The sequence below is a fragment of the Heteronotia binoei genome, chromosome 11, assembly GCF_032191835.1.
Source record: "Heteronotia binoei isolate CCM8104 ecotype False Entrance Well chromosome 11, APGP_CSIRO_Hbin_v1, whole genome shotgun sequence".
Classification (NCBI taxonomy): domain Eukaryota; kingdom Metazoa; phylum Chordata; class Lepidosauria; order Squamata; family Gekkonidae; genus Heteronotia; species Heteronotia binoei.
Genome location: NC_083233.1, coordinates 53,681,358 through 53,701,599, shown reverse-complemented (window position 1 = coordinate 53,701,599; position 20,242 = coordinate 53,681,358). Strand labels below are relative to the sequence as shown.

The window sequence follows — 20,242 nt, the reverse complement described above, 5'->3', positions numbered from 1 at the left end:
GAAGCTGCAGCTAGTGCAGAACGCAGCGGCCAGGCTGTTATTAAAACTCCCGAAATGGGAGCATATACAGCCAAGGCTGCGCGAACTGCACTGGCTGCCAGTTACATACCGGGTTCGCTACAAAGTGCTGGCCATTACCTTTAAAGCCCTATATGGTTGAGGACCTGCCAACCTGAAGGACCGTCTCTCCCCATATGAGCCTCAAAGAGCACTGAGGTCAGCAGGGAAGAACAAGCTGACTGTCCCTGGGCCAAGGGAGGCGAAATTACAGAACACTCGTGTACGGGTCTTCTCCGTGGCAGCTCCGTGCCTGTGGAATCAGCTCCCGGAAGAGGTGCGGGCCCTGCGGAGCCTAGACCAATTCCGCAGGGCCTGTAAGACCATCCTCTTTAGGCAGGCTTTCCCAGACTGCTGACAAAGGATAGCCGAACTGATGATCCAACAAAGTAACTCTATAGCGATTCTTGCCATTATGTAAATATGTAAACGGATAGAATAGCGCCCAGAACATCTCTGCTGCTGTTAAATTATTAAATTATAAATTATATAAACTGGAATGGTTTTAAGATATGTATTTAACTATTGTATAATTTTAATGTCGTTCTTAATTATTGTATACTGTATGATGTTTTATTTGAATGTTGTTAGCCGCCCTGAGCCTGCCTAGGTGGGGATGGCGGGATACAAATAAAATTTAATAATAATAATATGGGTGCAATGTGCTGGAGGAGCACAGGAGGAAACACTAGGCTTGCCAATCTCCACTCTCCCACTTTCCCAGGCTCCTTCCCGCTCTCAGTCAGCTGGCCAGCGGGGGGAAGCCCTGCCCCCCAGCCACCATGTGACATTCCACCTCCAGAGGCTTCAGACTCCACTTGGAAAGGCTTACTCTTGGGGTGCTGTGTCTTTAAGGCTGAATGGGGGTGGGGGGGGAGCAGGAAAACAACACAGCTGCTCTCAGTGGCTGTGAAAGCAGCCCAGACCCTCTGTTGGTTGCATAATGTTTTCAGAGGCCATTTGCATAAGAAAGGTAAACTTGAACCTTTGGTTGCAATGTGTTACTTTGAAGAAATTAGAAGTTCAGCGGCTCGTGAGGAGAGATGCCAATCCTCCGGTTCAGAGTCGTCAGAAATGGGGGCGGGGAGGGAAATGTCTGATGGGCACTTCATTATTTCCTATGGAGATCAATTGCCATGGGGTATAATGGAGAATTGATCTGGGGGTATCTGGGGCTCTGGGGGACCTGTTGTTTGAGGTAGAGGCACCAAATTTTCAGCATCGCATCTGATGACTCTCCTCAAAATGCTCTTCAGGTTTCAAAAAGATTGGACCAGGGGGTCCAATTCTATGAGCCCCAAAAGAAGGTGCCCCTATCCTTCATTATTTCTAATGTTGAGAAGGCATCTAAAAGGTGTGCGGTTCCTTTAAATGCGATGGCCAGAACTCCGTTTGGAGTTCAGTTGTGTTTGTCACAACTTTCCTTATGGCTCCACCCACAAAGTCTCTTGGCTCCACCCCCAAAGTCCCCAGATATTTCTTGTATTGGACTTGGCAACCCCTAGGAGACACAGTTGTCTTGGGACTTCAGTGCAGGTGGAGAATCACATGATTGCACCCCCCATATAGAAACCTAGAAACCTTGCTTAAAGAGGGGGGGTGGAACGGAGGAGAGAGATTATCTGACAGTTTATAGAGAACAAGAGAAGACTAATTGGAGGAGTGCAGAGGAAATTTCCCTCCCTCTCAGTTCTTCATGCCCCCCTCCCCCCGCCTTGTGTATTCATGTATCTCTTTTATAAACCATTTTGGATGTACTTAGAAGAAAAACAGCAGAGAAATATTTCAAATAAATAATTTTCCCCGCCTAATTTTGTTTCCTTGCACTTAACAGCTTCTTGCCATGTTTGAAGAGAATTATCCCGAGTCTCTGAGGCGTATTTTTGTCATCAAAGGTGAGCACTGCTTTTCCAGGCACTCTCTGCATCAACTTTGAAAAACGTTTATGGTGGCTATTGCAACACTACGTGTTGGTACTGCTTTTTGCCTTGTTGCAGCTCCCAGGCTCTTCCCTGTAGCTTACAATCTGGTGAAACACTTACTCAGCGAAGATACCCGCAAGAAGATCATGGTCCTGGGATGTGAGTAATTCAACTTTGCTGGTTATTTTTTGCACTGTTCTCTATTATTTATATAATTTATGTAACTCCTGCCTTGAAATGAATGATTTGGTACAAACAACAGGGAGAGAAATCCCTGCCCTGAGAAGTGTTCAGTCTGAATTTGGAGGCAACAAAGAGAGGAGAAAGAAGTGGAGGCAGGGATAAAAAGAGAAAGCATATGGGTTTATCCAAGCTACAAGGTTTTGCTCCAGTATGGGAAGAGAGAGAAGAGTTGCACCAAAGGGCTTTGCAGGAAAGATGTGTTCTGAGCAGAGAAGTGAGGGGAATAAGAGAGGAGATATCATACTGGTATCCTGGGAGGGAGCTCCAGGCACAAAAGGAAGCAAGGGAGAAGGGGCAGAGAGGTTAAAGGGAGCAGGAGACATTTGGCTGGTGGTAGATAGTGAAGGAATGAATTTCACAGAGAACACTGGGTCAGGACAGGGTGGGCAAGGCCACAGAGGGCTTTGAAGGGGAGGGTGAGAACACTGAGCTGGGTGCTGAAGTGAAGAGGAGGAGGCCAATGCAGGGTTTGAGGATCATGAATGGCCAGGAGGCCAACAAAGGGGTCTGCACTAGAAGGCCACAGAGCAGACAGTTGCAAAAATCGGATTCCCACTGTATAAGTCAGAGAGGGACTGGAGGGAGAAGGTCGTATTTTTGCAGAAGGGGAAGAAACATGACTAACTCTTCATTCCAAAGCAGGCCTTCTCACAATCCTACTTGGGTCTAGTCAGTGGGGATTACTCCCAGGAGAAATTTCTTAGCATTGCACTAAGAATGGCCAATTGAATATTGGGTGGGTGGTGAGGGCAAAGGAGGAGGAGGAGTGTAAGCTTGCGCTCATTCTACAGGATCAATGATAGCAGACCCAATAAAATGTTGCTTCCTGAGTCATACCGTTGGTGCATCTGGCTCAGCTACTGCTCTCCAGGATGTCTGGCAGAAAATAGGCTACCCAAGATTGTATAACTGGCAATGCCAAGGATTGAATTTGGAACCCTGCACATTGAGTCATAACTCCCTCCTTTCTGTTCCCTTATGGGAAGATAAACTTCTGATTCTTGCATCCAGCCTGGAACTGCAAAACTCAGGCATCTGGGTTGTGAGTGCTGAGCACCAGGCAATTAACATGCATTCATCTTGCTGGCTTTTGAACTGGGTCCACATAGGCTGGATCTGCACAAGCAATTTCACACACCCCTGGCAGTCTACAGTGTGTAGAATCAGAGAATGACAAAGCATATCCTAAAGGGTTCAAGCCAGATAATTCTGCATGTGCCAGATTTCAGTCCTGACCTTCGGATTCTGTTCCACTGGGTTTCATCTACAACTTTCTGCTTTCCTGGGAAATGCCTTTTTAAAAATGTAGAAACAGCTGATTGATCTATAAATCCCCCCCACGGGACTGGCTACAGGAAATTCCTCTTTATAAAGGGGGCGGGGGGGAAGCAGCTTGTCTTCTAGCCAAATTTGTCTCTTGCTTTGGAGGGCAAATTAAGCACTCCCCAACTGTTTCCTGGTTGATGTTCTCTTTCCAGGCTTTTGTCTGGGCTTCTAATTGCCACCACAAGGACTCTCTCTGTATTCTGGATGCATGAATGAACCCATTCAAGAAACTTGCACTCAGGGGCTTATACTCAGATTCCTCTAGTGGAAGGGAGCAGGACAGCAGTCCCAGGAAGAAGTGGTATTCCATTCCCCCCTGCAAAAAAATATTTCATCCTCCCTTTGTGAATTCTCTCTCCTTCTCTCTCTCTCTTTCTCTCTTTTTTTTAAAAAGGCAAACACTTATTTATGAGGACATTGAGTAAAACACAGTCCAACTCAAGTTTAGTCAACAGAGCTTACATCCAGGAAAGGATTTTTAGGATTGCACCATTAATGACCAACTGAGGATCGGGTGGCAGTACTTCTTTAAAATTATTTGTTACAGTTCTTTTATTTTGGTCAAGTGCAGTATAAATAATTGGACTGGCTGACAAGTGCTCTCGTTGAATGCTACTGACATTTTTAAAAGTTAGTTTGCCTTCAAAGCAGGGGCAGCCTAGGAAGCAAAACTGGAAAGGACCCTGCCTTCCACTGAGGAGAGAAAAGAGCAAAAGCTGGCTCTCTGATCTTGCTGTCTGCTTACCCATTCCACACAGGCCTGTGCAGCCAGCTTGCTTTTTGCAGTAGCTATCTCCCTGCTCTCCACAAGGCGAGGGCTGCTGGCTTGCCACAGTGGCAGCTACAAGGACCATCCCAGCTCATCAGCCCATCAGGACATTTCCAGATGACCTTACTGGCCAATCCACCAAAAGATCCCCAGCCTTTTGGAGCCCTGTGGGCACCTTTGGAATTCTGAAACTGGGTGGTACGCACAGTCACAATATGAAGAAGATATTGTATTTATATCCCGCCCTCCACTCCGAAGAGTCTCAGAGCGGCTCACAATCTCCTTTACCTTCCTCCCCCACAACAGACACCCTGTGAGGTGGGTGGGGCTGGAGAGGGCTCTCACAGCAGCTGCCCTTTCAAGGACAACCTCTGCCAGAGCTATGGCTGACCCAAGGCCATGCTAGCAGGTGCAAGTGGAGGAGTGGGGAATCAAACCCGGTTCTCCCAGATAAGAGTCCGCACACTTAACCACTACACCAAACTGGCAACTGTAGGAGGCAAAGCCAACCACAAAACATCAGAGAGATAGTTATCTATAATTCTAATAGTAACTTTTCAGCATTTCAGGCAGAAACTATGTTATGTCTTTTAATCGGTGCACTGGGCAAAAACCCCAATCTAGCCCCACCCACTTTCTAAAAGCACTTGGCAGGTACCATGGCAGCCATGGACACCAAGTCGGAGACCGCTGCATTGACTTTCTGTCTTCATATATTTAGATTTTCAATTCTTTTAAACTGACTTTTTAATGATGGAGTACCCAGTTTCCCCTACTCATGCACCTCTATGAGGAGTCCAGCTGTATGCCCAGATGGGAGGCCCATGAAGGATCATCTGTGCCTTTTATTATGGATCAGTTGGATAAGTGTCTTAGTTACTTATGAAGGTAGTAAGTAACCTGCCGCATTTAACTGAAAGGAAATCAGAAGTGTGGAAAACCTGCAGTATCAGCAGCAAAGGCCCAGGAAGGGGGCAAGTCACCTTCCCTGCCAGTAATAGTTGAGACTGAGGTGTGCTTCTGTGAGGCATCAGCACCCTTTTCATTGTGCTCCCCCTGTAGCTACTCAGGTGGCTTAGCCCGAATGCCAGCCTTGGACCTGAGGTATCTGAAGTGAGGATTGCACTGGCCCCTTCATCCATGTTGCTTCTAGTCTTCCACTGGCACCTCTCCAGTTATATATCTGACTGAAAAGGCCCGAAGGTATTTGGGTACTTGAAACAGAAAACTGGAATATCATTCCTCCTGCATGTTCATGGTGGCAAAAAAACATGGAAAAGTAACTAGATGACAACTTGTGTCTCTGTCGTCTCTGCTTTTCTTAGTGCCACAATAGGACAGAGAGCCTCTGCTCCTTCCTTTCTTTCCTAATTGGAATCAGATGGCTCAGAACAAATTTTAGGCAGGCAGTGCTGTGTATGCACTGCTTTTATCTCTTTAAACACCTGCATCTTGCTTAAATTATGGCACTGAAAGAGATACGTATCTTTCTGTCTAATTTTACTAATTTATTTTCTTCTGTTCACTGTCATGAGAGCCAGTGTGGTATAATGGTTAGGGTGTTGCACCAGTATCCTGGAGAGCCATTTTCGAATCCCACTCTACCACAGAAGCTTGCTGGGTGACCTTGGCCCTCTCACAGACGACTCTCAGCCTAACCTGCTTCATAAAGTTGTTGTGAAGATAAAACGGAGTCGAGGAGAATGATACAAGCTGCTTGGGTCCCCACTAGGGAGAAAGGCGGGATACAAAGGAAGTAGCTGAATAACTGGGAATGGTAAAGTGTTAGAGAGGATGTAGAGTCACTACAAATCCTGCTCCACCCTTTATGTTGACCCAATGTTGGTGATTACAGAGTAGCAGAAAGTCAGCTCTAGTTGTTAACAGTTATTTGTGTATGGTTTTTATCTTTTAAGTGCTAGAACTTTTTAAGATTTTTCAGAAGAAAACCTGTGATGAGCGGAAACAGTTTTGCTTTTAGAAACGAGTAACCCTCTTACTTTCCCCGGTAGCTAACTGGAAGGAGGTTCTGCACAAACACATTGACCCTGACCAGATTCCTGTTGAATACGGGGGAACTCTCACGGACCCAGACGGTGACCCAAAATGTAGGAGCAAGGTATGGACACTCCAGATCAGGTGTTGTGCCCTTGTGAGGTTAAGCCCTACAGTTAGAAATGCTGAAGGTCTACATTTTTAGTCTAGAGGAAGAGCCAAAGCCAGTTCATACACTAGAGAACAAGGGATGATACTGTTGGGCTGGGCTGGGCTGGGCAGAAAATAGAGCAGGAAGTGGATGTGTGCCACAAGGGGGGAAACAAGAAGTCAGGTAAACTGACGGAATGGAATAAGTCTTGGAGCTATACACCCTAATCACTTGGCTCCATAACTAGGGACAAATTTACAAGAAGAAAAAAAGAGCTGCACCAATTGGAGCAAAGGGTGCCTTCATGTGGCAACTGTTTGCAAGTGGATTTTGCTATTCTTACACAGTAAAAATCCAGTTGCAAAGCACGTTAGTCTGTGTGAACACACCCAAAGAAAAACAATGGTGTGCTGGGAAGATGATTTTATTCTGGTATAATCAGAACCCCTACATGTTTTGCATTGAGCTTCCTCAGGGCGATCTATACATATGTCAAAAGTAAAAGAGAGAAAAATCAACAGTTATCTTTCAGCTATATCTCTAAACTATTTATTAAAAATATCAAAATATATGGTAAAAGATAGAACTTCTGAGCATGTACAAAAATGTGTGTGGGGGGGGTTGTACATGCTCATTAATTCTTTTTCTCTTTTATTTTTTGACAAATGTCTGTTCATTTCTTTGGGGAAGATTCTAGCCAGCTATATATCTGTGACCTGACTGGGAAGGCCCACAATCTGCCTGTCTCAGTTTGGCAAGCAGAACTGGCGAGCAGAGAAATGGCATCTGGCTAAGGGATCCCAGAAGTTCCCAGCTTGTAGCTCATTCTCTTTGCCACAACACCTGCTTGTAAACAAGTAAGGCTTGATTTCAAAACACAATTTTGCATTCGCATATTGTCTCAGTTAATCTACCTGTGCAGAGGCGGCAGCTGAGTTTAAACAAGATACTATGCAAGAGCAAAATTCCACGGGAAAGGGTTTCTGTGCAAATACTGTCCTACTGAAATCAAGCCTAAGAGGGGTGCCTATGGAAGATTATGCCATGTCAAGATGTGTGTTTTATATGTGTTTTGGATCCATCAGGATAAATGAATATGAATCTTTGCTGTTGAATTAGGCTGAGTCCATTTTTTTTTATTTTTTAGTCCATTCAGAGGTCAGGTAGATTCTGCAATCCAGCAAGTGGAAGCAGAGGTCCAGCTCTAAGAAGACAGTTTGTAGCCAGGCAAGAGAACTGGAAAAAATAAGGAAATGCAGGTCAAGCGGGTTGAGGCAAAAGAACACCTGGCTGGCTTGCCACAGATTGTGGAAGCAGTGACCAGACCCAGAAGTGGCTACCACTGGCCTGACCCAGAAGTGGTTGGAGACAGTCCTCAGCTCCTTCACACCATACTGGAAGCCAATAAAAGTTTGGGAGATTTTTTGCAAAGAGAAGCAGAGACAGTTCTATCTAGCTTATTGACTGAGGCCTGTCATTCTAGAACCAAGGCCAGCACCTTTGCTGATTGAGATTCACATGGGATGCTTCTTCAGAAAGGCTTTTGAGTAAGGCCTGCAACCCTCCAGTGCAAGCCGTTTAGGATATGAGAGATCTCAACATCCACAGAACAATGCGATTGGGGGAAAGAGCAATGGAGGAAACCTTCAGGTGGATTTTTGTTCCAGTGTGTTTTTCTGGTGTTTCACCTTGAATCACCACTAACCTGATCTCTTGTTTAGCTAAACTATGGTGGAGATGTCCCCAAGAAATACTATGTACGAGACCAGCTGAAACAGCAGTACGATCACTCGGTGATGGTGAACAGAGGATCCTCCCATCAGGTGGAATATGAGATCCTCTTTCCGGGCTGCGTCCTTAGGTAAGGTGGGGTGAGTGGGGGGGAGGGGAATGTACCCCCCCCCCCAGTACAGCTACCCTCCAGTCTTCACTCACTCATCCATCCCCCTTTCACACCTTAGAGGCCTGGAATTTAAACCATAGCAAACATACTCCAAACCCCCTCATTAATTCACAAAAGAGCACACAGAATACTTACATAGCAAAACATTACAAGGAGATTGAAGCCTAAGTATGCATACATTGGGAGCTAATTAATTCCTTTTTTTAAAACCCTGCCTCTCCTATGCAGATCTCAGTGCAACATATGGGACTCTCTCACACTCATTTTAGCCTTATAGCCTTGGGAGGTAGGATAAGCTGAGCAATAGTGAATGACTCAAGAACATCCAGTAACTATCATGGCTGAGTGGGCATTTATCTAAGATCAGGCCTATAACAACACTGCTACACAGGCTGTTGCATACACCACATCAACAGATGAAGACTTAGATTGTTGAGCATAACATACCCACCCTCACTGCTTCCTCCTCAGTCCCCAAATGGTGGTGTGTTATCCCTTCATCCTGCCAGGTCTATCCTGAGGACTTTTGATTAGATTGCAAGTGCTGTGCTAGGAACTCAGTTCCCAAGCACATGTGTGTGTGTGGGGGGGGGGCTCATTCAGATTGGGACTGTGGTGTGCAGGAAGAGGGGGGATGAAGCCTTCCCCCCCATGCCATTTTCTTAACCTGCAACTGCAATGGGAAGCACTATTAACTCTATTAGGGAAACCTGGATGCACTCATGTAAGTTTCCCAGTGGGACAAACAGCAGCTCCCTGGCATCGTTCCAGGTTGGGAAGATGTCAACATAAGAACATATTTATTCATTTTATTTATTAAATTAGATTTTTAGGCTGCCTTTCCCTGCAGGGCTCAGAGAAGCCATCCCCATCCAATCCAACACTGTCTCACACAGGTGTCCTCAGGAGGTCCACCAGTGGGGCCAGAACTCCAGAAGCTGTCCCACTGTTGCCCCCCAGGCACCAACAATACAGAGCATCACTGCCCCAGACATGGTGTTCCATCCATACCTTGTGGCTAATAGCCATTCATGAATCTCTGCTCAATGTTTATCCCTCTTGAAGCTGTCTATGCCTGCAGCTGTCACCACTTCCTGCAGCAGTGAATTCTACGTGTTAATTACTCTTTGGGTGAAGAAATACTTCCTTCTATGTGTTCTAAGCTTACTGCTCATTAATTTCATGAGCGCCCATGAGTTCTTGTATTCCGATAAAGGAGAAAAGAACTTCTTTTTCTACCTTCTTTATCCCATACATAACTTTGTAAACCCCTATCTGTCACCCCTCATCCCTTCTGAAAGCTGAAGAGCCCTAACCTCTTTAACCACCCAGTCTCCTTGAATGCCGCAATTGTGATCCAAATTGTACCCCCATGCCTCTAGGTAATCATGTTCCTAAGACTGAATTCACAAACCATATCCGACCAAAAGTTCTTGTGGTGGGCCTGGGGAGAACACAAGGGTAACGTAACTTACAGGTGAGCCATTGGGGTCTTCCCCCAGTGGATCTGCAGTCCCTTTGAGAGCTGTACTGAGGCCCCACATAAGCTGTGGCAGCTAAAGCTGTTCCACTTCAGACTGGGTTGGGGGGATTGCATGAATGAGTGGCCACACCTCCATATCAGAACTTCCCTTTGTTTTTCTTTCTTGCAGGTGGCAATTCATGTCAGAAGGGGCTGACATAGGCTTTGGAGTCTACTTGAAAACTAAAGCTGGAGCCCGTCAGCATGCTGGTGAAATGACAGAAGTGTATCCCAACCAGCGCTACAATGCCCACTTGGTGCCAGAAGATGGTTCTCTCACCTGCGCAGATCCTGGTGTTTGTAAGTATGCCTAGTTTCCACTTGTGGATTCCCCTTGTCCACAAGTGTGCACATACCCAGATATTACATAAAGCAACCTACTAGAATTCAGGAAGGTTTTTTAGGTTGCCACAGAAACCCAAAATGGTGCACAAACGCTATGGTGGGAAGCAGGAGTAGGCAACGTCTAGATGGAGAAAGGGGTGGGGTGGAGAAAGGGGTGTGAAGGAGGTAGGGAAGAGCATGCCAGAGGCACAATACAAAGGAGTCCTTCTGGTCCTGTTCTTGCAGTAACCTGCTCTCCACTGCCATTTCATGGGAAATGTTTTAAGTATATCATGCAATTTCATTTTAGCATTGCATAACACTATGCTTCAACATGTAACTTCTGTATCACATATTCTTGTAACTGCTGTACAACATGCAACTTCTGTGCAACATATTCAGGCATGATTTGCACATGTTGGCATTCAGTTCTGCACATTGGCTGGAGCTCTGGGTAATTTTCTGACCCAGGAAGGCTCCCTTCTCCCAGGGAGGACTAACTAGCTCAGAACCCTTGAGTCAAATGGATGCCTGTCATTTTACCCCCGACTGGTGCATGAACAGCACAGTGTTTGTGTAACTGTTGCCATCCTCAGGTAGACAGACTGAGAGTGGGTCTTAGGATACTGAATTTCAAAGTCTGTCTGGATAGGCAAGGGACTTACTCCTTTCACACACACACACCCAAAAAACTACACATGTTGAGAGGATATTTGTGCCTAGGCTCCTTCCTGCTTATATTAACTTATCCTCATGACTTCCCTGGACCTACCACAAAGATTTTCATCTACACCCTGCAAACTCTGTGTTAGGAGGAATTCTGTACATGCTCAGTGGCATTCAGTCCTGGATATCAGAATGTTTATAAAGAGAAAGACAGCCTAGTTCTGTTTTCATAATGCAATATATAGTCTCTCTCCCTACTTCTACTCTCCCCCCATCCCCACAGATGTCCTGCGATTTGACAACACATACAGCTACATCCATGCCAAGAAAATCAGCTATACAGTGGAGGTGTTACTACCAGACAAAAAATCGGAAGAGCAGATCCAGGAGCTGGAAGATCAAACAAAGGAGCTCGAAATTAACCATGCCTGATTGACCTGGTTCCATCCCTATGCAATAATATCCAATTGCCTCTCTCCAACCTATTTGAAATGGTGATGGTGATAGGGTGGTTGTAGGGCAAGAAAGCAGAATGAGCTCTTCAGAGGTAGAATACAGGTGATTTGGGGAGGTAATTTGGGGTAGGGGGGGCTAACAGGGATGATCTTGCCTTGAAGCAGTGGGACATGACAAAATTATGTTCCCTTCCAGTCCCACATGCTGCGTGAAATGACAAATTCCCCCCACCTCTGTGATTGCAGGGGGACAAACAAGGCACAGCTTATGCCGTGGCATTATAGAGCCAATATTTGGATGAGCTGCCCCCTCTGCCAGTCTAAACTGGAAGAAACCTGGTGAGAAACAGTTGGGACTGCTTGCCTCTGCATTCACATGTTGCTTTAGATCTTTAGACCCAAATATAAAGAAGGGGAGGGGGGAAGAGCAGCAACCAGATGCCTCTTGGAAGCCCATATGCAAGGCATAAGAACACCAATCCTACTCACTATTTTACTGCCTCTGAAACTAGAGGTTCCTTTTTGTTAGCCATTAATGGGCCTCTTAGCGATCCTACAGTGGCTCTTTAAAAGGATCACACATCTAAGCTAGAGACGATTGCTGCCTCCTGTTGCAGTGAGTTCCACCAGTTAATTACACGTTGTGCACAGAAACTCTTTTTCCTTAGAGCCTTAATTTTAAAAACAAGTCTGCTGAATTTGTGCCATTCGCCAGCCACGTACATTGGCCTACCAAGTGCCTGACAATCCTACTGGTTTTGCAGTTGATGCAGAATGAAGTTGAGTGTCTGAAAAGGCCTCCCACCAACTTCTCCCTGTGGTTTTGTTGCTAATCAATTGCCCTCCACAGCTAAGATCTGTCTTGCTGACCTAGACTTGGAACAGCAGTATATTTCTGAAGTTCAATCCAAGGCGCTGCTGACTGCCATCCTGCCCAGTGCTGTCACTGAATGTACAAAAACCCTGCCCGAGACTAGCAAGCGGTTTGCACAATGGTCATTGGCTGCTCCTTTTTTGTAAGTGGCAAAGCTAGGATGAGTTTTATTGCACCTGCCCACAAGCACTAGAGATGGAGAGGAGGAGGAAAGGGAGTCTGTCCACCTGCCCAGCTCTTTCTTTAGAACATCTTTGTGGAAGCTTGGAATTCCTGAACAAGATGGGAAGCTTCTGGATTGCAACATGTTTAAAGTACAGCTCTTCCACTGGCCCTTAACGTTGCAAAACCGGAGGATTCCCTGCCCTTGCTGGACTTTCCAGGACCAACGTAGCACTTTGTACTTCTTTGTCTTTATTGTGGATGTTTCTTTTAATCTCAAACACTAGGAATATTAATAAATTTATGTTTGTCAAGTTGTGTTGTCTATTGGTGTGGCAGTCCAGGGTTGGGTGGGTTTCTTTTAGTACTTTATGAGCTAGAGGCCCGCAAAGGATTGCAGGGAAGGGGATGCATGGTTGGAAGATCTCCCTAAAACTCCATCACCATTCCAGCTTTCTCTACATTTTTAGGCACTTCAGCAGACTAATTCTTCTCCTCACACCCTTTTCCCCATGAAGACTTACTCCGCTTCTAATGCTATTGCATATTTTCTAGAGCCCATCCTCAGGCCAAGTCTGGGGTTTATCCCTCCTCTTTTTCCTTCAGCAAATTCACAAAATCATATTTTTCTGCCTGCCTGGGGAGGCTCCTAAACAGATAGACAACCTTGCCTTGTCTGGGAGGTGGCCTCATTGTGCAACTTTTATCATCTACACAAGGCCATACAGTTTATTATTGCTGTAGTGGTAGAAAAGCAGACACATGAGAAATCACGGGTGAGGGGAAGTTTCATTTCCCCCCCACCTCTTCTGTATCTCCCAGATGTCATTGTTTTTTCACACACACCCCCAAAACCAGAATTCCCTCTGCCGTGGAGTCTTGTGAGCAAAAATTATACTTCATGAGCTACAGTCCATTAAAGTTGTGAGCTACTGCATACATTGGTTTGCTCTGGGCCCATTCTTCCTGAACTAAGACAAAAATGCATGAGTTGGAGGCTAAAAACCTGTGAGCTAGCTCACACTAACTCAGCTTAGAGGGAACATTGCCCCCAGTCACTGCTGCCTCTACCCATCCTGGCCACTACTTCAGCCCCAGCCAAACCCTGAGGAGCGACCCCTCCTTGTGTATGGCACTTCTTACAATAATCAGAATAAACTTGTTGACTTGGATTTTTTTTTCGTTGTATAAAGCTGGATTCTCCCCCTTCCCCCCACCCAAGACTGGAATCCTGGGATCCTCCCTAGAAAGGTTTGCAGAATCTTCAAATGGGGCTGGTCCCATTGTACAGATTTTACTATCCAAATGGGGTCAGATCACCCGAATGAAGCATAGTGATGGTGATCAGATGTGGTCATGCTATGTGGTAAATTGGGGCAGTCACCTCAGACGGTCGTTTGAAGGTGCTATGAAAGGTGGAAAGGGGTAATAGGAATCAATGGCCCTTCTCTTACAATGAAGGCCCAAGTAGCAATCACTACTAGATCTGCCTTTTTTCATCCTTAGTGGATGCGGCACTTGGCCCCTTTCCTAGAGCATGACGACTTAGCAATGGTGATCCATGCTATGGTCACCTCAAGAATAGATCACTGTAATGCTCTCTACATGGGGCTACCCTTGACGCTGACTCAGAAACTACAGCTAGTGCAGAATGCTGCAGCTTCCTCGGTGGGAGCACATTCAGCCAGTGTTGAAAGAGCTGCACTGGCTACCTATTGTGTTCTAAGTCCGTTTCATGGTGTTGGTATTGACCTTTAAAGCCCTCTATGGTCAGGGGCCTGTCTATCTGCGGAACCACCTTTCTCCACATGTTCCCCAGAGAGCACTGCGTTCAGGGACATAAAATCTACTGTGCATCCTTGGACCAAAGGAGGCTAGGTTGTGTTTGACACGAGCTAGGGCTTTCTCGGTGGCAGCACCAGAACTGTGGAATGCTCTCCCAGAGGCCATAAGGGCCCTGCAGGATCTTTCTACTTTCCGCAGGGTCTGTAAGACTGAATTGTTCCAACAGGCCTTTGATATCTAGCTGGGAGAGAACTGCCACCCCACTGCCACATCATTATAGAGTTACTGCCACATCACTATAGAGTTACTATGTGATCACCATCAGAAAAGAAGAACTCGCTTATATTGCAGTAGTACAGCACCATGAAATGGTTTTAAATTGTAACTATGTTTTATTGGTTTTAACTTGTAAATATGAATGTTGTTAGTTGCCCTGAGTCCGCTTTCGGAGAGGGCTGGATAGAAATGTAAAGTAAATAAAATAAATAAAAAGTCTGACCCAGAAGGAACACTCGGGAAGTTCTCCTGTGTAAGCATGGCTGGAATGAATAGGGAGCCCTCTCTCAGCAGCACACTATTTCCAACTGCAATTTCCATTTGCTTTGGAAGCACAGTAGGGTTTTTTGGGATGTCTGAATTAGGCATACGCTGGGTGCACACAAGGGGAGGAGAGACAGAGTAAACCCCTGTGCCTGGATGATGTATGAATGAGAACAACAGCTGAACAGTTTAAGATTGCCTCCTGTTCCACAAGTAAAACTGATCTTAAATCTATTGTTTGATTGCTAGATTAAGAAAGTTTGCACATCTCTAGGAAAACCAGTAAGGCAGGTTGAGTGTTAGAGAAGAGCCAACTCCCTCTTCAGCTCAGTACTCTCCCATCTAGAAAATAAGAGGGAATGATTTAATTACTATGCGGGGCCCTCAAATATAGCACAGTGGCATGATGAAATGATTTTACTGAACTTGTTCTTTTTGTACTCGCATCAGATGCATTGAGATACACCAGTTTGGTGTATTGGTTATGTGAGTGGGCTCTTATCTGGGAGAACACTCCTCCACACTCCTCCACTGCTGGAGTGACCTTGGGTCAGTCATAACTCTGCCAGAGGCTGTTCTGGAAAGAGCAGTTTCTGTCAGAGGTTTCAGCCCCACCTACCTCACAGGGTGCCTGTTGTGAGCAAAACATAATCTTAAAGCCCTCCTCCTACACTGAAATGTTGCTAACAGATTTCACAGCATAAAAATACATAAAAATACTGCATAGTTTAGTGTGTACTAGTATTTGTCAATAAATACATTAACAACTGAATTTTCTAGCCAGGTAAACATGTAAGCCGCTGCTCTTAAGGCCAAATGAGAAAGAGCAGGTGGGCAGTGTGCCACCTTGAACCCCTTCTTTACATCCCTGAGTCTACAAGGCCTGGCTCTTGTTTCTAGAGGCCCATGCGTTTGATGTAAGAATAACAGAAATGCATCCATTTGTGGAGGTGTGATTTATGATTAATTTACATATATGGCAAGTTTCATGGCTCAGATTTGATAAACCCTGTTGCAAAATTTCCATGGCAGGCATGCTTGAGGTCTCATTTCAGAATTTAAGCAAAGAACTGAAATAAGCATGGGAAAAAAACACCAAGGATCCAATCCAGCCAAAATTAGATACCTTCAAGTGAAGTGATGGACTCACATTCTAGCTGCATCTGAAGGATTGCATTTATACCCCACCCTTCACTCTGAGTGGTTTACAATCTACTTCCCTTCCTCTCCCCCTTCAGAAACTGCTCGAGAGAACCGCTCTGAGATAACTGTGACTGACCCAAGGTCACCCAGCAGCTGCATGTGAAGAAGACTGCCGCTCTTTAACACTACACCAAATTGAAGTGAGCAGTGACTCACAAAAGCTCATACCCGTCCCTACCACAAATTTTGTTAAGACTTTTAGGGGAGCTGTTGGACTCTTGCTCTTTCCAACTGCTACAGACAGGCTAACACGGATCTTCAAGTGAAATTGATGTAAAAAAGAAAATATTTAACAACATGCTGTACCACTGCAATGTAAAAGTGCTTCTCTTTGGCTGAATCTTGCCCACAGCACCGAATGAATAAAACCACACCACCAGCTCTATATAAAAATTTCTAGAGTCTAAATTTACCTTTGCCGGAATACGCATGCTCAGAGACCAGCAGTTTCCCCGCTACCGTTTTACTGTCTGTCACTCAAAACCACATGCTCATTATCCAGAACTGCTATAGGAGGATTTCGGGGTGGGGGATTGTAGCCATCTTTGTTAAGGGTAGAAGTTATCTGGTCGCAGAAAAGAGGAGAGGTTACCTTAGGGATCATTTGCCAATTCTCATTTCCTCTCACGAGTGTTCAATGTGGTAAAAAGATTTTTTCCCGCGTAGTGAATCAAGAAGTCTAGTGATTCAAGAAGAAAGAGCCTTCCAGCGCATTGCATCAGACGAGTTTCTGGAGCCCGTCATCAGATGCATCTGCGTGGGACTGTGATCCACGGGAACTCACACAATAGATTTATTCCTCTTTCTTTCGCGTATCAAAAGTCAGCCCTAAGAACAATTTCCTGGGAGTAAAGGTCCGATAGAATAAAAGTGGACTTAGTTCCGAGTAGACCTGGTTAGGATTGCTCCCAGATACTACTACTTTGTTAGAGGGTACAGTTGGGGCTCCTTGCGTAGAACTCAATGTTTCCATATGTCAGACAAACACGTGTTTGAAGACCCGTCGTACAACAAGAACAAGGAAGGGAACACTCATTAGAGACCCGCGACTGAGAGCTGCTTCCCTGTACAGTTTAGCCTGCGTCGAGGCTTTAATCACCAACTTCGCACTAGACCTTTAATCCTGGTTTAACTCTGTTCCCAAACTGACATTCTACATTAGAATCAGATAATCAAATAAACCAACTCTATGATTCTCTGGTTTTAGTGTAGAATGTCATCTTGGGGACAGGGTTAAACGAGGATTAAAAGTCTAGTGCGAAATTCATTTAATTAATGTGTGTGGTGGCATTACAGAGTGGCATTACATAAAGTTAACTTTCCCACAATTAGAAAAGATTTTCTTACACATTTATCTCCTATTTTGACATATTTATTGCTTTAGATGTTTGTCTCCCCACAGTTGTTGACCCTGTGCACTTGACTTTTGTCCCTGCTTTGTTGTCTCAATATGTCTACATGTTATATGCTAATTTGTTCTTTTTCCTCATGTGCATAAGCTTGAATGCTTTTCTCCCATTTCATTGTATCTGAAGAAGTGCGTGTGTACACATGAAAGCTTATACCTTGAATAAAACTTTGTTGGTCTTAAAGGTGCCAGAACTTTATTCTGTTACATAAAATGGATTAGCGAAGAAAGAAACAGCAAACCCCAAACCCAAAAATGATAAAACCAGGAAATAAGAATCCTGGAGCATCTTAGAGACCAACAAGAATTTCAGGGGATAAGTATTTTTCTTTCTTTTTTTAAAAAAAATCAGAGTTTCCCTTCATAAAGTCATAAGGTTCGAAGGGACCTACAGGGTCATCTAGTCCAACCCCCTGCACAATGCAGGAACTTCACAAATACCTCCCCCCTCCCCCCACACACTCACATGTCAGACACAAAGAGGAATGGAGTCTTTTTATCCCAGTCAGAAGGTGGGAGGAGTGCTGGAAAGAATGCTTAGAACAAAGCTTGAGTCCTTTAAGACCATCAAAGTTTAATTCTGATATAAGCTTTCATGTGCATGCCCACTTCTTCAGAGAATGCATGTAAAGGATGCACAGCAACAATGAATATTGTAATCAGCTTGACTAGTACCCAGGGGAAATGCCTGAAGGGCAGAAAATTAGCACCTGTGGCCAGATAAGAATCCTAGGTGTTTGCACTGTATCTCTGCATACTTCACAAGCTTTCTTTACAACACCCCTCCAACCTGAGAAAAAGTCTCCAGTCCTATTGGTGTCTGACAGAGGGAGCTTTGACTCTGGAAAGCTTACACCTTGAAACTCAAAGCTGGTTTCTAAGGTGCTCCTCGACTTACTGTTCCACGACAGACCAACATGACTAACCCTTTAATGGTGGACTCATTTGATGTAAGGTTTCAAGTCAGACCACACTATTTTTTTTCTGTTTCTGTGTAAGGATGCAACTTGACTCAAGGAAAAAGAGTTCCTTATTAAAAGTTATCAGCTCTGTAGCTATTTTGGAATTTCTGCTTCATTCTATATTCCAAGTGAAGTCTGTGCAACCAGATCAGATAGATCACGTGCGTGCTTGCTCAGTTTGTTGTGACAGCCAAAAGGTTACCTTTAAAATGGCATTCATTATTGAAGGTAGATGGTGTTACAAGATCGCCATCCAGTGGTGATAGGTGTCTCTTTGTCCATCAAAGCAAAGCAGATTAACGCTTTCCTACCTGTGGTCAGCCTAATTTCTGTTGTGCTTTTCAGTCTAATGCTGATCTGAATTTTAATTCCACACACTCACTTTCATCATTTGAAGGCTCATCTTTTAAAGCTGCAACTCTAGCAAATTGAGTTGAGTGTGCTAGAGAGAAGGAAGGGATCTTTCATTTCAGAACTATAAAGTAGCTAGCAGTCTTTTGTGATCTGGGACTAGGAATTGACCAGTCTTTGGCTTCCAGGTGGATTCAGTTCTCACATTTATCAGCTGACAATGACAGCATTCGGTTACTGCTTGTGTGTGTGAGTGGGCTATTGCAGCTATAATGCTGCAGACAGATCACTTTCATATACCCCTACCTGCAGTGTGTTTCAGTAGAGGCCTTTCATAAATTTAGCAGACCAACATGAGGCGTGCTTTGCACATATACCATGTAGGTTGCTTGATTAAGCTGAGCATGATTGTACTTGATTGCTGGTGGCTAAATTTGCAAATTAAGATGAAAGCAAGGATTATTTGGGATGGCTTTATTCACACATTCAAACCATCATTGAGTCTCCCTTCTGTGCTAGTTACCTACTTGCATTGCATTTTTAACAGGTTTATTTTTTTTACCATAGATAAGTATGCCAAAAAGTGTGATCCTCCTGCATGCAATCCAAAGTGGTTCTATCCACTCTACCACCTTGGCATTCTACCTTCTTGATCTCCTGCAGTTGTGAACCGAGTTTAAGAGTTAAAACGTTGGGCATTAAGTGTGTGCCTCTTAAGGGAGTGTAACATTTGCCTTGTCATAATCCAAGTTGTGCCTTAGGTAGAATGTTGTCTCTTCAAGCTTGGATCTGGGGAAGGAGGCAATTCCAGGAAAAGGAAGGTGCATACATCAAAGGCTGTAGAATGAAAGCTTCACTTACCAGCATGCAGGAAGTTCCTGTGTGGTTTCCAACTAGGCTTACATAGCCTGCATAGCAACAAACACAACTTGTCCATAACCTTGCCGAGTTTGGGCAGTTCTGGAATTTGGCGAATGGGGTGTGGGTGTCACCACAACTTGCTGTGAGGGCTATGGCCAATCACAGGAGGGAAGGTTCCAAGTCAAGCATCCTCCTATCATGGAGACAGTTGTTTCTGGATGGGTGCTCCCTAGGGTTGCCAGATGGCAACTGGAGGTCACCTGCTATTACAGTTTATTTCCAGGCATGCAAGGTCAATTCCCCTGGAGAAAATGGCTGCTTTGGAGGCTGAACTCTATGGGATTATACCCTGATAAAGTCCCTCCCCTCCCCAGGCACCATTCCCCAAAACTCCAGGTACTTCCGAACCCAGAGCTGGCAGCTGGAGTCTCCCTGCAGATACAACAAAAATGATGTCTCCTGGGCTTTTTGGAAGCATTTCCTGCTGCAGTGAGATGGAGGAAAATCAGGATTAAGTCTTTGCTTTGGTAAAAGTTCAGGAAATCCATTTACGGACACCACATTGGAAACCACTGATGTACAGGGTACCAAATCCAGACTGTTACACAGCTTGCTGTTCATTATGCCTTTTACAGAGCCAGAATTGAGCACTTACTATTAGAAGGGAAAGAACAAAGCCTTTATTTATCATCACAATAGTGTACTCAGCATAGTACATCATGGTACTCAACCTCCTGCTATTTTGTACAGAAGAGCAAATTGA

The 20,242-nt window shown here is 44.8% G+C and overlaps 1 protein-coding gene across 1 annotated transcript in view; it reads left to right on the top strand.

Annotated features, from left to right (window-relative positions):
- Window positions 1-12,683, top strand: part of SEC14L2 (SEC14 like lipid binding 2) — a 41,348-nt gene extending 28,665 nt beyond the window's left edge. Inside the window, exons 7-12 of the mRNA XM_060249602.1 lie at window positions 1,892-1,952; window positions 2,055-2,138; window positions 6,330-6,436; window positions 8,185-8,324; window positions 10,019-10,188; window positions 11,162-12,683. Coding sequence (XP_060105585.1) covers window positions 1,892-1,952; window positions 2,055-2,138; window positions 6,330-6,436; window positions 8,185-8,324; window positions 10,019-10,188; window positions 11,162-11,310 — 711 coding nt within the window. The 3' untranslated portion in view covers window positions 11,311-12,683. The remainder of the gene's footprint in view (window positions 1-1,891; window positions 1,953-2,054; window positions 2,139-6,329; window positions 6,437-8,184; window positions 8,325-10,018; window positions 10,189-11,161) is intronic.
- Window positions 12,684-20,242: the final 7,559 nt, after the last annotated feature.